At 44.4% G+C, this 14,064-nt stretch overlaps 1 protein-coding gene across 1 annotated transcript in view; it reads left to right on the forward strand.

Moving 5' to 3' along the window:
* LOC119447775 (uncharacterized) overlaps positions 1-14,064 on the forward strand; it is a 108,360-nt gene that overhangs the window by 38,395 nt on the left and 55,901 nt on the right. Inside the window, 7 exon segments of the mRNA XM_049663932.1 lie at positions 4,346-4,415; positions 4,418-4,467; positions 4,914-4,955; positions 4,958-5,050; positions 10,156-10,166; positions 12,073-12,135; positions 13,317-13,419. Of these exon segments, the coding sequence (XP_049519889.1) occupies positions 4,346-4,415; positions 4,418-4,467; positions 4,914-4,955; positions 4,958-5,050; positions 10,156-10,166; positions 12,073-12,135; positions 13,317-13,419 (432 nt within the window).

The raw sequence follows: 14,064 nt of genomic DNA on the forward strand, positions 1-14,064 counted from the left end.
AAAACACGGGTCCTGATCGGTTGTCGACTCCACTACAGCGGCTGAGAGACACTGGATATACACTTCCAACATGAACACATCCTGAATCCTGGAATCCCCCAGCGGTGCCCTAGCCGCGGCAGTCGACTCAAAGCTCTGCATTTCCCAAGCTCACTCCGGTCTGTAGCATAATCTGTAGTTGTAGCCGCTCAGTGTCAGAACCCACCTCAGCACTCTTGGTGAACTTTGAAGGGGTAGTGGCTCTCGTGGCCGAACAGTCCCAGTAACGGTTTGTGGTCGGTGAAAATTTCAAATGACCTTGCCCACACAAATTGGTGGAACTTTAGCACACCGAACACCACTGCCAGCGCCTCCTTATCCAATTTGCTATAGTTATTTTCAGCTGCTGTTAGTCGCCTTGATGCAAATGCCACAGGCTTCTCTCTCTGGGCTGCAGCCGATGTGCCAGTACAACTCCAATGCCATAAGGCGATGCATCACAACACAGTAATAGAGGTAACTTGGGGTCATAATAAACTAACACCTCTGCGATGTCAGTAACTGCTTGCTTTACGCAAATGCTGCTTCTTGTTTGGCCCCCCAGTGCCATGACGTGTCTTCCTTGAGCAAAACGTGCAATGGGTGCAGCACCGTTAACAAGTTCGGCAGAAATCTTCGGTAAAAATTGAGGATACCGACGTAGCTCTGCAACTCCCGTGTGTCAGATGGGGCCGGTGCTCTTACGATGGCCTTGACCTTCTCAGGTGCTGGGTGCAGGCCATGCTTATCGATGACATATCCCAGGTACTCCACTCTTGTTGCCTTGACACGCATTTTGGAGCTTCAACCTTAACCCTGCGCCACTCAGTTGCCGCAGCACTTCTTCCAGATTGTTACGGTGGCCCTTTTCGGAAACCCCAGACACAAGTATATCGTCAAAATACACGACAGTTTGGCAGCAACCGCGAAGCAGACTCTCCATTTCGCGCTGGAAAATTGCAGGTGCTGATGCCACTTCGAATGGCAGTCAGTTGTACTGAAAAAGTCCCTGCTGTGTGTTGATAGTCTCCAATTTCTTAGACTCCTCATCCAACTCCACTTGCTGGTATGCATCCCGAAGGTCCAACTTCGAGAACATCACGCCTCCCGCCAGCTGTGCCCAGATTTCTTCAACCCGTGGCACCGGGTACGTCTCGATATCTGCTGGCTGGTTTACCGTGACTTTGAATTCTCCGCACAATTGGATTTTCCCATCCTTCTTCAAAACTGGAACCAACGGTGCCGCCCATTCCGCAGTCCGCACTGGCCTGAGGATACCTTCTCGCTGCAACAGCTGTAGTTCCTGCGCCACCATGTGTCCTGCTGAGCAAATGGTACTGGTCTCGGCCTGAAGAAACGTGGTTTCACGTCCTCTAGCACTCTTATCTTGGCCTTCACTCTAGCAAAACAACCGAGACCTTCTGAAAACACATCAGGAAATCGGCTTATCAGGTCTTTCACGTCATCGACCGAGTGCACGTTCAAAAGACTGTCCAGTGGCATACCAAAAGCTTTCGCCCAGTTCCTCCCTAGCAGGGCCCGCGTGCCGCTCTTGACGACGAACAACGGTAGTAGAGCATGCTTCCTCCGAATTTGGCCAGCACTGTCGCTTTCCCCATGACCGCGGATTGATGGCCGAAGTAGCCTCTCAGCTTGAGATCGGAATTTTCCAGCGCCATCCCTGGAAACAGCCTCGTGAACTCCACCTCACCAATCACTGAGTAGACGGTCCCGTATCAACTTCCATGTGTAGCGACTGACCTTCCACGTGCACCGTGGCGCAAATAGGAGGCACCTTCGGCTCCAGAACATTCACAGTGTCAGACTGTGGAACAGCGGTATTCGCCAACCCGCACTCTAGTGACCACAAATTGCCAACGTCTGTCTCTCCAATTCTTTCGTCAGATGCCGTGTCTACTGGTTCCACGACCATCACCGCACGCCTAGGTTGAGATCTCGCCAGTCCGACTCCCTGTCGTCTATCTTTATATTCCATGCCCTGCAGACTTGTTCCAGTTTCTTGTCCACTTGTGCATTTCTGTGCTGCATGGCCTCTCATCTGACAACAAAAACACCGCAGATTCCGGAACCTGCACGACCGCTCGTGGTGCCCTCCACCGCAGCGATACCAATCACCGACAACCTCGCCAGTTCTCGACACTTGGTTAATAGCCACCCCGTCTACCTGGCCAGTCATTATTTTGGCGCCCGAAATGGCGGCTTCCATGCTGGTGATGATCTTGACAGCGTGGTCCAGTGTTAGCTCTCAGACTCTTCTAGCAGGTGCCGTCTCATTGCATCGTGTACGATTCGGTCCCTCAGGATGTTTTCTAATTCCCCCGAATGCACAAGGGTCCGCCAACTTGCGCAGCTCCGCAACAAAGTCCTTGACTGCTTTGCCATCCCTTTGTGTCCGGCAATGAAAATGATACCGCTGTACTATCACCGACGGCTTCGGTGCGTAATGATTTCTAAGCAGCTGCAAACTTTCTGTGAGCGGAACATCACTTGGTCGTCGAGGTGCCGGTAATTGTCGCAGCAACGAGTACGTCTGTCTTCCACACGAACTCAAGAACACCGCACGCTGCTTGTCAACCGAGATGCTGTTGGCGATGAAGTGTTGCTCCAGCACTTCCACGTACTCCTCCCATTCGTGTCCTTCCCCTGTAAATGGCTCCAACTTCGCCATAACGACTGGTTCCACTCACCGCTCGGCTCCAAAATTGATTATTCCTCATCGCCAGTTGTTATGATGAGAATAATGGTAGTTTATTGTATACGGTACGACAGCCAACATGGCAGCTTGCTCCTGCATAACTCCCGTGCCGAGTGCTGACTGTTAGCTCGGTGCGCCCCCTGGGAGTCCATCTGGTCTTTCAGTGGTGGCGCTAGTTTCCGTCACAACCATAGTGGTTCATAATGAACAAGAGGAATGCCGCAATGCTTCGTGCCTACTTGTACCTTTATAGCCTGACCTCCTTCCACAATGCTTCAGCATTTTACGGTGTCTAGAAGTAAGACCTGGAGACATGCCTCTGCCTTGGCTGGCACATTCATCTTTTGGCTGTAGTTTAGCTATCGCATTTTATACTTCAGTGATGTTTCGTCGTAGCAAATTCACGTGATGTGCCGAGTAGTTATCCAGGATCTCAGTTCGAAACCTCACAGAAAAAAGAAGGCTGCTCTGTGGTGTTGGGAGGATTGATGGTGTGCAAGCAATAAAAAGCAAGAAAATAAAAACATAAAGAAACAATGGTGGTTGGTCACGTAAACATGATTGCCTGTGTGACTGCATCACTGCGGAAGTGCATCTGCAAGGAAAAAAATAAAGATGGAAAAAGAGACTGAAACAAAGTGAGTGCTGTGTTGCACTGATTGGCATATCATGTGGCATGTGCCGTAGAGGCACCCTTCCCTCAACTTGTCGAGAGGCTGCCGTACTACGGCTCATTGTAACCGAAATGTATAACTGGTCTGTTGCAAGTCGATGGCTCTTTCATAGGTTCTTGCAAAACATTTTTGTTGTTGAGAAACTTGTTTGTAGTAGCCAAAAGTTTTGTTCCAAGTATGATTGTTATAAGTGGGCTCGACTAATAGGGCGTAGTCCTCTCAACTACAGTAGACTTTTTTAAATTTGACTCGGTTAATTCGATCCGTAGCAAATGTCCCGGCCGGCGCCCATACATTTCTGTGGGCCCAAACTTTTGTCATTTCAGTTCAAATTGGCCTTTCCTGACTCTGGAAATATTCTGCAAACTATGACTCTGGATGATATTCTGCAAACTGATATGCAGAATATCAAATGCATGTGGACCATACGGAGGACAACATGTTGTGGTTCTTCATAGACGGCAATAAAGTGCAGTCTGAGAGTTATGATGATGGACATTAAGTAAATAAATTTCCATTCTGTGAAGGTAAAGTTCGCTGGTTTCATGTTTTTCTTATTGCCAACATTGGAGGCATGCTACGTTTTTTTTTTTGCTAAAAAATCGGGTATGCATTCAATTTCCACTGTGTCTAGAAGCTCTGTTGTCATTCTTACATTAGTTTTCTACTTTGAACTCGTAAAAGGTGTGTGTGTGTTTGATTCGGGGATCTGTTAGAATCAGGCAATACTGCAAAGGAAATCAGAGGTTTGTTTCCACATTTTTTTTTTGTCTCTTGTTTAATTCGACCCACAGAATAATTGACCAAGTTTGTCGGTCCCATCAGGGTCGTATTAATGAAGTCGACTGTAGCATAATGCAAGATCTTGCTTTCCTTGGCATGCATTTTTAAAGAGAGAAATTGTGCTTAGCATGTGTTTTATTATTCTGATCCACAGGTCAAACTGTACCACAAGAACTTCTACCGTCCTGAGAACCTGTGTGTGATTGTAGCTGGCAGCGTGTCTCCCAAGAAGTACTCAAGGCTCTGGAGCCATTTGAGAAAAAGATCATTGCAAAGGTAGCCTGGCGAGGCAAACCTCACTGACATGGCAGCACATGTCGAAAGTGCTCTGTGAATGTTGCAGCTGCCTTCTGCAGACATTCTGATGGATGAGCTGGAATTTAAGAGGGACACTAATTGCTAGACAAATTGCAGAGATGTTAGCTAATTAAAAAAAAATTTACCTATAAACTTTGTAAATAATCAATGCATTTTGTAACATATTTTGAAGACTTTATTTCGCAAAACTGGTGCTCAGCACAGAATTTCTGCTTAGTGGAAAAGACTTCATTAATGCACAGTTTCAATTTCACAGTTCTGGTTTGTATAAGTTGTCATCTTAGGTAGAATGCATTGCCACCTCACTGAGGTAATAGCCACTTAGAAGCTGAATCAACTAAAAAAGAGTTCAGTAATGGCTAATTTCTGATGGTGGCAAGCAGTGATGCACATTGTGGTTGCAGGGCCAGAGGAAATCATTCACTCGACCATGGCAGAAACCAGTACACCCACCCTCACTGGACCTTTGGAGTTAACAGTACCATACCCAGTGATGATGACCACGGCCTTGTTTATGAGCTTTCAGAGGACCTCACTCAAAGTAAGTGAATGTTTATATGTTTGGCCTTTTGCATCATCAGTAGCAGTGTACAAACAATGAAAGACTGAACACCAGGAGTTCAGGGACTCTGCCATTATTGTTGTGCACAGAAGTCTTTGTGCACCAAGGTATTTGCTATAGCCAACATGATATGTGTGATGCTGTGGTTGGTGTGCGGCTGCAGCTGTTCTGCTGAGTGACAATGCATAGAACTTTGGAGTATGTTAAGTATATGCAGCCAACTTCTGTTAATTGACTCTTACGGGGCCGATGAAATTTGTAGATTTATCTGGCAGGTTGAATTAAACAAGAGGCAGAAAAAGTGGAAAAATACACCGCTGATTCATTTGGCAGTATTTGCCTAGATTCTAACACGTCCCTGAATCGAACACGCACCGCTTCTTATGGGTTCAAGGTAAAAAACTAATGTATATATGACATTAAAGCTTCTAAACAAAGTGGAGATGGAACGTGCACCCGATTTTTTAGCAAGCAAAATATAGCAGGCGTCAAACTTTGGCAATAAGAAAACGACAAAACCAGCCAACTTTACTTTCACGAAAGGAAAATTATTTACTTAATGTCCATCGTGATAACTCTCCGACTGCCCTTTATCGCTGTCCATGAAGGATATATTCGTCCTCCGTACGGTCCATAGTGCGATTGATGTTCTTCATTTATAAACAGCTCCGCAACAATTGCAAACGGATTGTGGCCCACGCCTAGACTAACCACTTTGCCATTTCGCCCTGCTACGCATGTAATTTCCGAAATGCCAAGAACACGTGATGCGACTTGTTGCTGCTCACTTAAATGTAAAATAACTTATTAATTGAATGCGCTTTCATAATCAAACTAAAAGCGGTGCGTTGTCATCATGCTATGCAAGAACTGGTTGTGTCGCCATCCATAGTCGCCATGCAATGATGCTGGCTGGACTGGCTCTGGCGTTAGGCTGTTGCAAACTGCATTTGCAACAGCCTACCGTCGTATCAGATTGCATTTCCCAAGCTATTTCTGAATGAATTTTCTTGGGTAGAAATGTGCACAGTAGAATTCGTCAAGTACTGTACAGTAGAATCTCGTTAATTCGAACTCCAAGGAGACAGGAAATTTATTTGAATAAAATGGAGTCTGTACTAAGGAGAGCCCCTTTAAAAATAGCACCCCATCAGTTGTGCAGTACAGTGAGCAAAATCAAAATTATCACTAGGCTTGCATTGAAAAGGTATTACAGTAGAACCCCTCTGATACGTTTTTCACGGGACCGTAAAAAAGATTAACACGTAGGAGCCGCGAAACTCAAGAGCCGAGAAACAGGAAAAATTGAGAAATGGGAGTAGTGTTGAACTGCACACAATATTTTAATTCTTACATGTAAAAAAAAAGCCGTAGTTTTCCCAAAAGCTGAAGCATCGATTCCGTTAGCAAATTAGTAGACAGCTATACAAAGTAAGGATAGTAGTTTTATCGTCGGTAAACTTGTAAACATTCGCTTATTAGCTATATTAACAAGCATGGTGTCAGCGCCCGCAGGCGAACATGAACACATTACACTCGATGAGCGCGGACACGCGCTGTCAAACGGCGTGAGGAAGCGCCACTGCAGCAGTGAGAGAAGTGACCTTCGTGCTGTTTCTATCGCTTCAACGCAAAGTGAGCGCCGATAACACACAGCACGCACAAAGCTACGAGCCACCGACGCACCTACACTGCCTAGACTCTGCCCCCAAAGCAGATCGCTTTCAAGATACGGCCTGCGCGACCGTGCGCCACCGTGCAGTACGCAGTTGATGCCAGAGTACAACCAAGAAGGTTTAGTACAACGCCGCCCGCTATCCCTCCCCCCTCGCACCATTGCCGGTGCCTCAAGCGCAACAGAAGGCGCATTTCCTCCCTGCTTTTCTTTCTTTTGCGTGCGAGATTTAGACGCGGTTGTCGGCTCCCCTCCCACGCTTTCACTCGCACATACAGCATACGGTGCGCGGCGACGGCGTTATCGCCCTTGGACTTTGTATGGAACATCTTTGAGCCAAAAATAATTTTAGGGCCTCAACGTGTCATAGACACCATCATTAGATAGCAAATACGGATCTCGAGGGCCATACTTTTGCTGGCGAAAATCGAAAAACGTCATAGGTGTCGCCCCCGGCACCTTGGACGGCCAATGTCATCATCAAGCCACCAAGCCAAGACATGAAAAGTAAAAATGGCTGCTCGGGCCGGCGCGGGGTTGCAGTTCGCAATGTATGATGCGGGAATGGTCCCACAGTTGCGACGCAACAGCGGGGTTACCAATGCATTGGGTTCTATGGGAGCTGTGCCGGGAACGGCCGAAAATGACGTAACAGACGGGAAAACGCAGCACTCAGGAATGTAACAGCGGGGTTCTACTGTATCGTCCCTACATCTGCGCACAATGACATGTGCCGGAAGAAGCCTAGGTTCCGTATAAAGTCCAAGTACGATAATATTGCGCATCATGCCATGTTTGCTGTGGGTGCGAGGGTGAGCCGAGAAGGACGGTGGCTTGATTTGCGCCGTCCTCCTGCGTGCCCAATGTTGGAGATGCCGTGATCGAGCGCGCTCTAGGAGGGAGGTGTAGGTGAGTGTGCGGTTATGTGATGTCAAGCACTCAGAGGGGGGGGGGGGGCTTAGGTGAGCGTTCAGGAACGTGGATGAATCACTGCCTGGGGCTACTTATCACTCCTTTAATCCAGATGGGAAGGAGGGCGCATTCCGGTGCGGTCTTGGCTCCCTGCACGTATTTTCTCTCGCCATTTTTATGGCATGCTACATGGGAGCGAGAAATTTTGTTGGAAATAACCGTTCCCATCATTTTGGAGTTCAAATTTGCAGGAATTTTTCGCTATTCAAATACATATGCCTTTGCCTGACCACAGACTTCGAACTAGTCGTCAATTCGAATGAAAACATTTTAAATTATCGTGATTTCACTGTAATAATTCATTGTGAGGTATGATTTAGCTTTAAGATCTTCCTGGGGGCAATCCGAAAATAGCATTTTCGACGTGAGATGCGTTGCTGCAACACATTCACTGTAGCCTAAGCTGCCAAGAACCGCTGCTGCTACTGGCCCTGCAGTCACCATTGTGGTTGCAAGGCATGCGTGTGCCAGCCGTTCATTATCCAGTGAGGTTATTTCAGGTTGAAATAATGTTTCGATCTCGTAAATGTATGGGTGGCCAGCCAGGACATTCAGTCATGGTTGTTACCAAAGCATGATTAACAGGCTAAATAACGGAATGTACTGTACCTGACAATAAGAAGCAAGGTAATAAAGTGAATTTAGATTTGTGGGCTCTGTTTGCTCTGGTCAATTAGTCTGGTCAGTTTTTTGGATAACTTCATTATGAGGTGCCTAATTGAATCTTTAAAAAACGCTGTTTTTTAATCTTTCCAGGCTGTGAAGACATTGCAGCATTGTTGGTTATGCAAGACTACCTTACAGACACATCAGTCTCTCCTCTACAGAAATGTTTGTTGAGACAGAAGATCCATACTGCAGCATGGTATGTGCCAAACATATACTCTCTGCTCACATGGTTTGCCTAGTATGCGAGTACTCAAAGTTTTGAATAGGAATCGAATATTATAATTTTAGTATTTGTTCACTTAGATGTTTTTACCAAGCTTAAGAGTGGTGGCCCCTTAAAAAGTCACACAGCGTTATTTACAAAACCCTTTACAATGATTGCCCTGCGACTTATGTAGTGGAGACAAAAACCTTTCCGAAGGATTGTGGCACCATAGAAACAAACTCCATCGCATGAACAGCCAGCGCAGTGTGGTGGCCAAACACTAGACACTGTGAGGCACTGGACTACAGGGTTAAAATTGGTGGGCCATCGTTCTTGTGACTGAGAGGAACGAGAGGAACTTGCGGAAGAGCTCTAGTACCTTGAGTTGTGGCATGTTCAGGCCACCGTCAGGACAATCGCGTTGTCCCCAACCTTACATGCAGGGCGCATGCAAGGTTGCCTCAAGAAGGAACCACTTCCAGGGTCACAAGCGAGATCTACAAAAAGCTGCTGTGGCTTCCAGAAGTCACCCCTGACGAAGGAGTCAGAAGTCTGACTCCTAAATTTAGGTTAAATATAAGCAACCTACTTAGTTGGTATTTATTTAATTTGTCTAATTTCAAGTACTATTCTCCAACCAGATTGATTTTACTTGAATGTTCACCTTCGATACTTCCTCTAGCAACTCGCATCAAATTAACTGCAGCACAAAGGCACTTTTTTGGCTGTATCACATTCTCTGATTTCTCATGCCATCACATGAACCCATATTCTGTCACTTCTGCTAAATACAAAACAATTTTCTTTGTCTCTTAAAGCATCCCTCACCAGGTCCCATTGAAAATTTTTTTAACACTGGAAGTTGTAAGGCGTCGTCTGGGGAGGATTTAGCCACAGTAATTTTTCATATTGGTTCTTATGAAAGGGGATAATAGAAATTGAAAATTGGCGTTGACATGCCACCAGAAGGCAAGCTTCACTGCCAACGGAGACACTCTTCCTGTTTGCCTCTACTAGTGTCTGCAAGCTACAATCCTTCCCTGCCCTTTCCTGTATCGGAGCTGAGGGACTGCATCACGTTTGTGTCACAAGCTCCGCCTCCTTTTTTTATGTATTCTCTTCCTTTCTTGTGGCACGGCGCACTTCCAGGGCGGTGTTGCGCTCTCTGCATTGGATGATTTACCGAAGGCCATGCTGGAATAGATATGTTGCAGACAAGCGCATCTTGCGTAGATGCATTTATGCGGTGTGACCTTGACTGTCCCACTTAAAGTGGGGTGCTCCCAAAAGGAAGGGTGCGCAGTCATTTGTTTATAATTTCAATTGTTTCACATGATTTACTTCCGCGCTTGTCTGTTTCCAATTCCCAAAGCTGGTGAGGGGTCCTTTTTTGCTAAATGAAATGTTGGAAAGTACCCTATGCAAGCTTGAGTTGTATTGAGACTATGACTTAAGTTCCACTGTAAATGCTCATTATGTGGTGACTTTACACTGGGCATGCTTGCAAGCAGGCATAGTTGAATATTTCTGATTGCATAACTGTGCTCCCTATCATGTGTCCAGAGTGACTTCAAGTGATGCTTCTTTTGCATTATTCATTGGCTTGTTTCTGGTCTTATTTGCTGTTTTCTCCTTTCTTCTTACTTATGAAAACTTGTTGCATGCACTCTGTCTATGCCCATAACCGCAAGGAAGCAGCAGGCTTGTATATTGATCAAATGTGTATGTGCACACAGATGCACTTGCAAGTGGATCAGTCTATGCCCATGTGCTTTGAACAGGGGCTGTATGAACATCTGCGCCAATTGCGCCAAAGTACTGCATTTGCTACTTGCTGCACCACGCTGTGTCAGAAACGTAAAGATTAGAGTTGGGCAAATAAGAAATTTTTCAAATGCAGATTGAATACGAATACTAAGTATTGAATATTGAATAGTCAGATGCAGACACATATGTTTACAACAGGAATATTTCTTTCGGATAATTAGGTACCATGCCTGTACTGACTGTGCAAAAAAGACGGCTAACTATCAGAAAGGATGAGTCTATGTAGAAGATCATAAATTTTTATTAAAAATCTGCACGAATAGCCTCTCAACATTTTAAAGCCTTGTTGCAAACAATCTTTCCAAGAATTAATTGCTGCTGTATGACTAGCTTTCCAAAAACACTAAATAAATGGTTGGCAAAAGTAGATCAGAAGTTGTGGAAAAAGAAAAAAAAAAAAAGCTTCGTAAGGACTTGTGTGTCATAGATATGTAAAAAGGCCTGTTGCAAGGAAAATATGTGTAAAATATACAACTGCTCTATGACTAGACTGGCAAAAAGACTAAATGACAGGCTACAAGCAAAAATCGCAAGTTGTCATGCAGGCTTCCGCCGCGAAACTGTAAACATAGCTTGCATTACCCATTTTGTTTCTGCATTGCTTCTAACACTTTTGTCATTGTTTCACTTCTGATAATTTATGATACTTTGTATAGCAGACAGAGAACAGTATCCAGACTTTAACCGTTGGTTGTTGCGAAATATTTGGTTAGCTTGGAATACTCAAAATACGAAATAGTTCATTTTTGAAATAATAGTTAGTGTGTAATATCCTATTAGCATTCAAGACTTCCAATATTCGCTTGCCCCTGGAAAAAATTTAAAACCTGCTTGTGCACTTCACCACACACCTCCTGTGACCTAACCAACATGGCGCACCTCAGGCTAGAATCGTAATTTGAGTGTGATCATGCGGGTTGGTAACATCATTTCTGCCGCCGTCTGTTTTCCGCACTGTCCAAGCTTTCAAACACGTGTCTCAGCTTCAACAGTGCTTCTAGTGGAAATGTGGCCATCTTGGTTAGGGCAAGTTAGCTGTGTGGGAAAAAACCTGTTTGCGGAATTTTGCATATCGTCTATTGTGCACAAGCTGATATCGTCTATGTGCAAGTTGGTTATCGGAACAACTAGACAGTTTTTAAAAACACTGCAGGAGTTAATACAAAAGAAAGGACTAGTGTAAAAATTTGCATCACAATGCATCACAATTTGCAACATCATTTCTGCCGCCGTCTGTTTTCCGCACTGTCCAAGCTTTCAAAACACGTGTCTCAGCTTCAACAGTGCTTCTAGTGGAAATGTGGCCATCTTGGTTAGGGCAAGTTAGCTGTGTGGGAAAAAACCTGTTTGCGGAATTTTGCATATGATTATCGTCTATTGTGCACAAGCTGATATCGTCTATGTGCACAAGTTGGTTATCGGACAACACTAGACAGTTTTTAAAAACACTGCAGAAGTTAATACAAAAGAAAGGACTAGTGTAAAATTTGCAATTACTTCATTAAGCTGCTCCTAGTTTGCAATTTACAGCTCTGAAAATGACTTCTTTTTCCTCATTGCTACTCTGAAAGTTGCTCGTTGCTCCAAAAGCTGTTTCAGCAGTCCCCCCCTGCTTGCCTTTTCCAGGTAAAAGCAAGTTTTATTGAAATAAAGAAAGCTGCTTTTTTTTGGCTTTGAGAACGTGACCAAAGGAAAACTCAGAATGATCAAGAGCACGTAAGTGATTTTTTTAATATGTGTGTATTTATTTATATATGTGTTGTACAGTATATATACTGGGGAAGGACTCTAGCTGACCAATCTTTTTGGATGATAGTCTTTTTTGAGGAAGTGTGTTTGTATTGTTGAAATATTTGGAAACTGGTTGGCAACTGAAAATTAATGTGCAACAACAGCATGTTATGCCCTGTGTAGGGTTTTGGTCCAAACATGAATGTACTATATAGTGCTAGTTGAAATTTGTAGGACTGATAAGGGAACTACAGTGCCTTTTTTTATTTATATTGTCATCATTCATGATATTGGCACAGACTTGGATGCATTGCTATATTGGGCTGCACCATGCCCAGTGACTGGCCACAGTTCCAGCACATTATTTCTGATAAGCTGCCACTGGTTCTACTGCCGCTATGATCATCCACTAATTCAGTCACCAATTGAAGGGTTTGACAGGGTGGTATGCTGACAGCTAGCATGCTGACTGTCATACAACTGCTGGCTTACATAGCATGAATTCAATTTCTGGATAAATTTCTTAGATCTTGCTACTGCAGAAGATCAAAGCTCATCTGTTTGGTGTTGATTAAACCAAACTTGCTTCTTTGCTAAGCTCAATGTGGCCAAGTGGTGCCTGGAAGGCCAACAAATTAGGTTACCACGTGGAATACGGTTGTATCTGTCATTTACAAAAGTTATATTCATAGCATGGTGCCCATGGATTTTATCCGAAAAATCAAACCAACCATCCTATGGCCTATAAATTTGCAGTTGCTGTTATATGTTGGCACTATGGAGCAAGTTGTAGTGCCGCAACAAAGTGTGAATGATGGAGCAAGTCCAAAAATTAGATAGGTTATATAACTTATTACAACTAAAACAGGCTCTTAGATTCATGTAAATGGGGTATTTGATTTTGTTGTTCATTCAGCCTGGGATTATCTGCATCAACTGACACCTTTGGAATGAAAATAATAAGGGCTTGTGTTAACATCCTCACTTTATCTAACTTTAAAAGATAACACCACTGCAGTTTTTTGTCAGCACTTCTATTGTGTAGATCCTGCTAGAGAAATTAGTCAATCATCTATGGCCTATTTTTTTAATGCATACTTTATTATAACATTCAGTACAACTTCCACATTGTTATTGTCGCCTTTCATTTTACCTTTCCATTTCAGTTTGATCAAGGCTTTGTCCGATATTGCTAATGGCGCTACTCCTCTGGACATGGAAAGAATGGCTGTTGTAATTCAGAGGCGACGTCTCCGGATACTGAATCAGGTTTTGTATATTATCTAGTGCTGTTGCACACATTGCATCAGGGGGAATGGTCCATAGGACAAATAGTATCTTGAAACTGATGCTTGTCTTGGTATTCCTACTACTACAGTCGCACCCATTGCAAGGGAACTGCATGCAGCATACTTTTGGACATAACAGACCATTCTTTTCACTTAGTTTGGTCTACCTATATTATCAATGCAGCAAATTATGCTTTTAATGGGCTTGGCCATAATGGACTGTCGGGTACAATGGACAAATGTTTTGGCAAATTTTGTCTAGATGGTGTAAATTCAACATACTTTGCTGCAGCGATGCGTACATGCGACAGTGCACTGCACGCAACTATTTCTGGCCACTCTTGGAATGTGCAAAAATGCACTTTTTTAAGGAACTGATTTACTAGTGGCAAGCTTTCCTCTACGGCGTGCCGTGCAGTGCCCAAAAAGTTTTAGAGTCGATGATTGCAAGCGGTTCACCACTGCCTGCTGCTGTCCGCTCAGTGCTGAGGGTGCCACTAGACCTAACCAGCTTAGCTTTGAAGCCGTAGCGTACGGTGCAGAAACAACCACCGAAGATCGCAAAATGCATGATTTTGATAGCACTTTATTTCTCATCACATCAATTCGCTCAAAAAAGAGATAG

Source organism: Dermacentor silvarum, chromosome 1, assembly GCF_013339745.2.
Source record: "Dermacentor silvarum isolate Dsil-2018 chromosome 1, BIME_Dsil_1.4, whole genome shotgun sequence".
NCBI lineage: Eukaryota > Metazoa > Arthropoda > Arachnida > Ixodida > Ixodidae > Dermacentor > Dermacentor silvarum.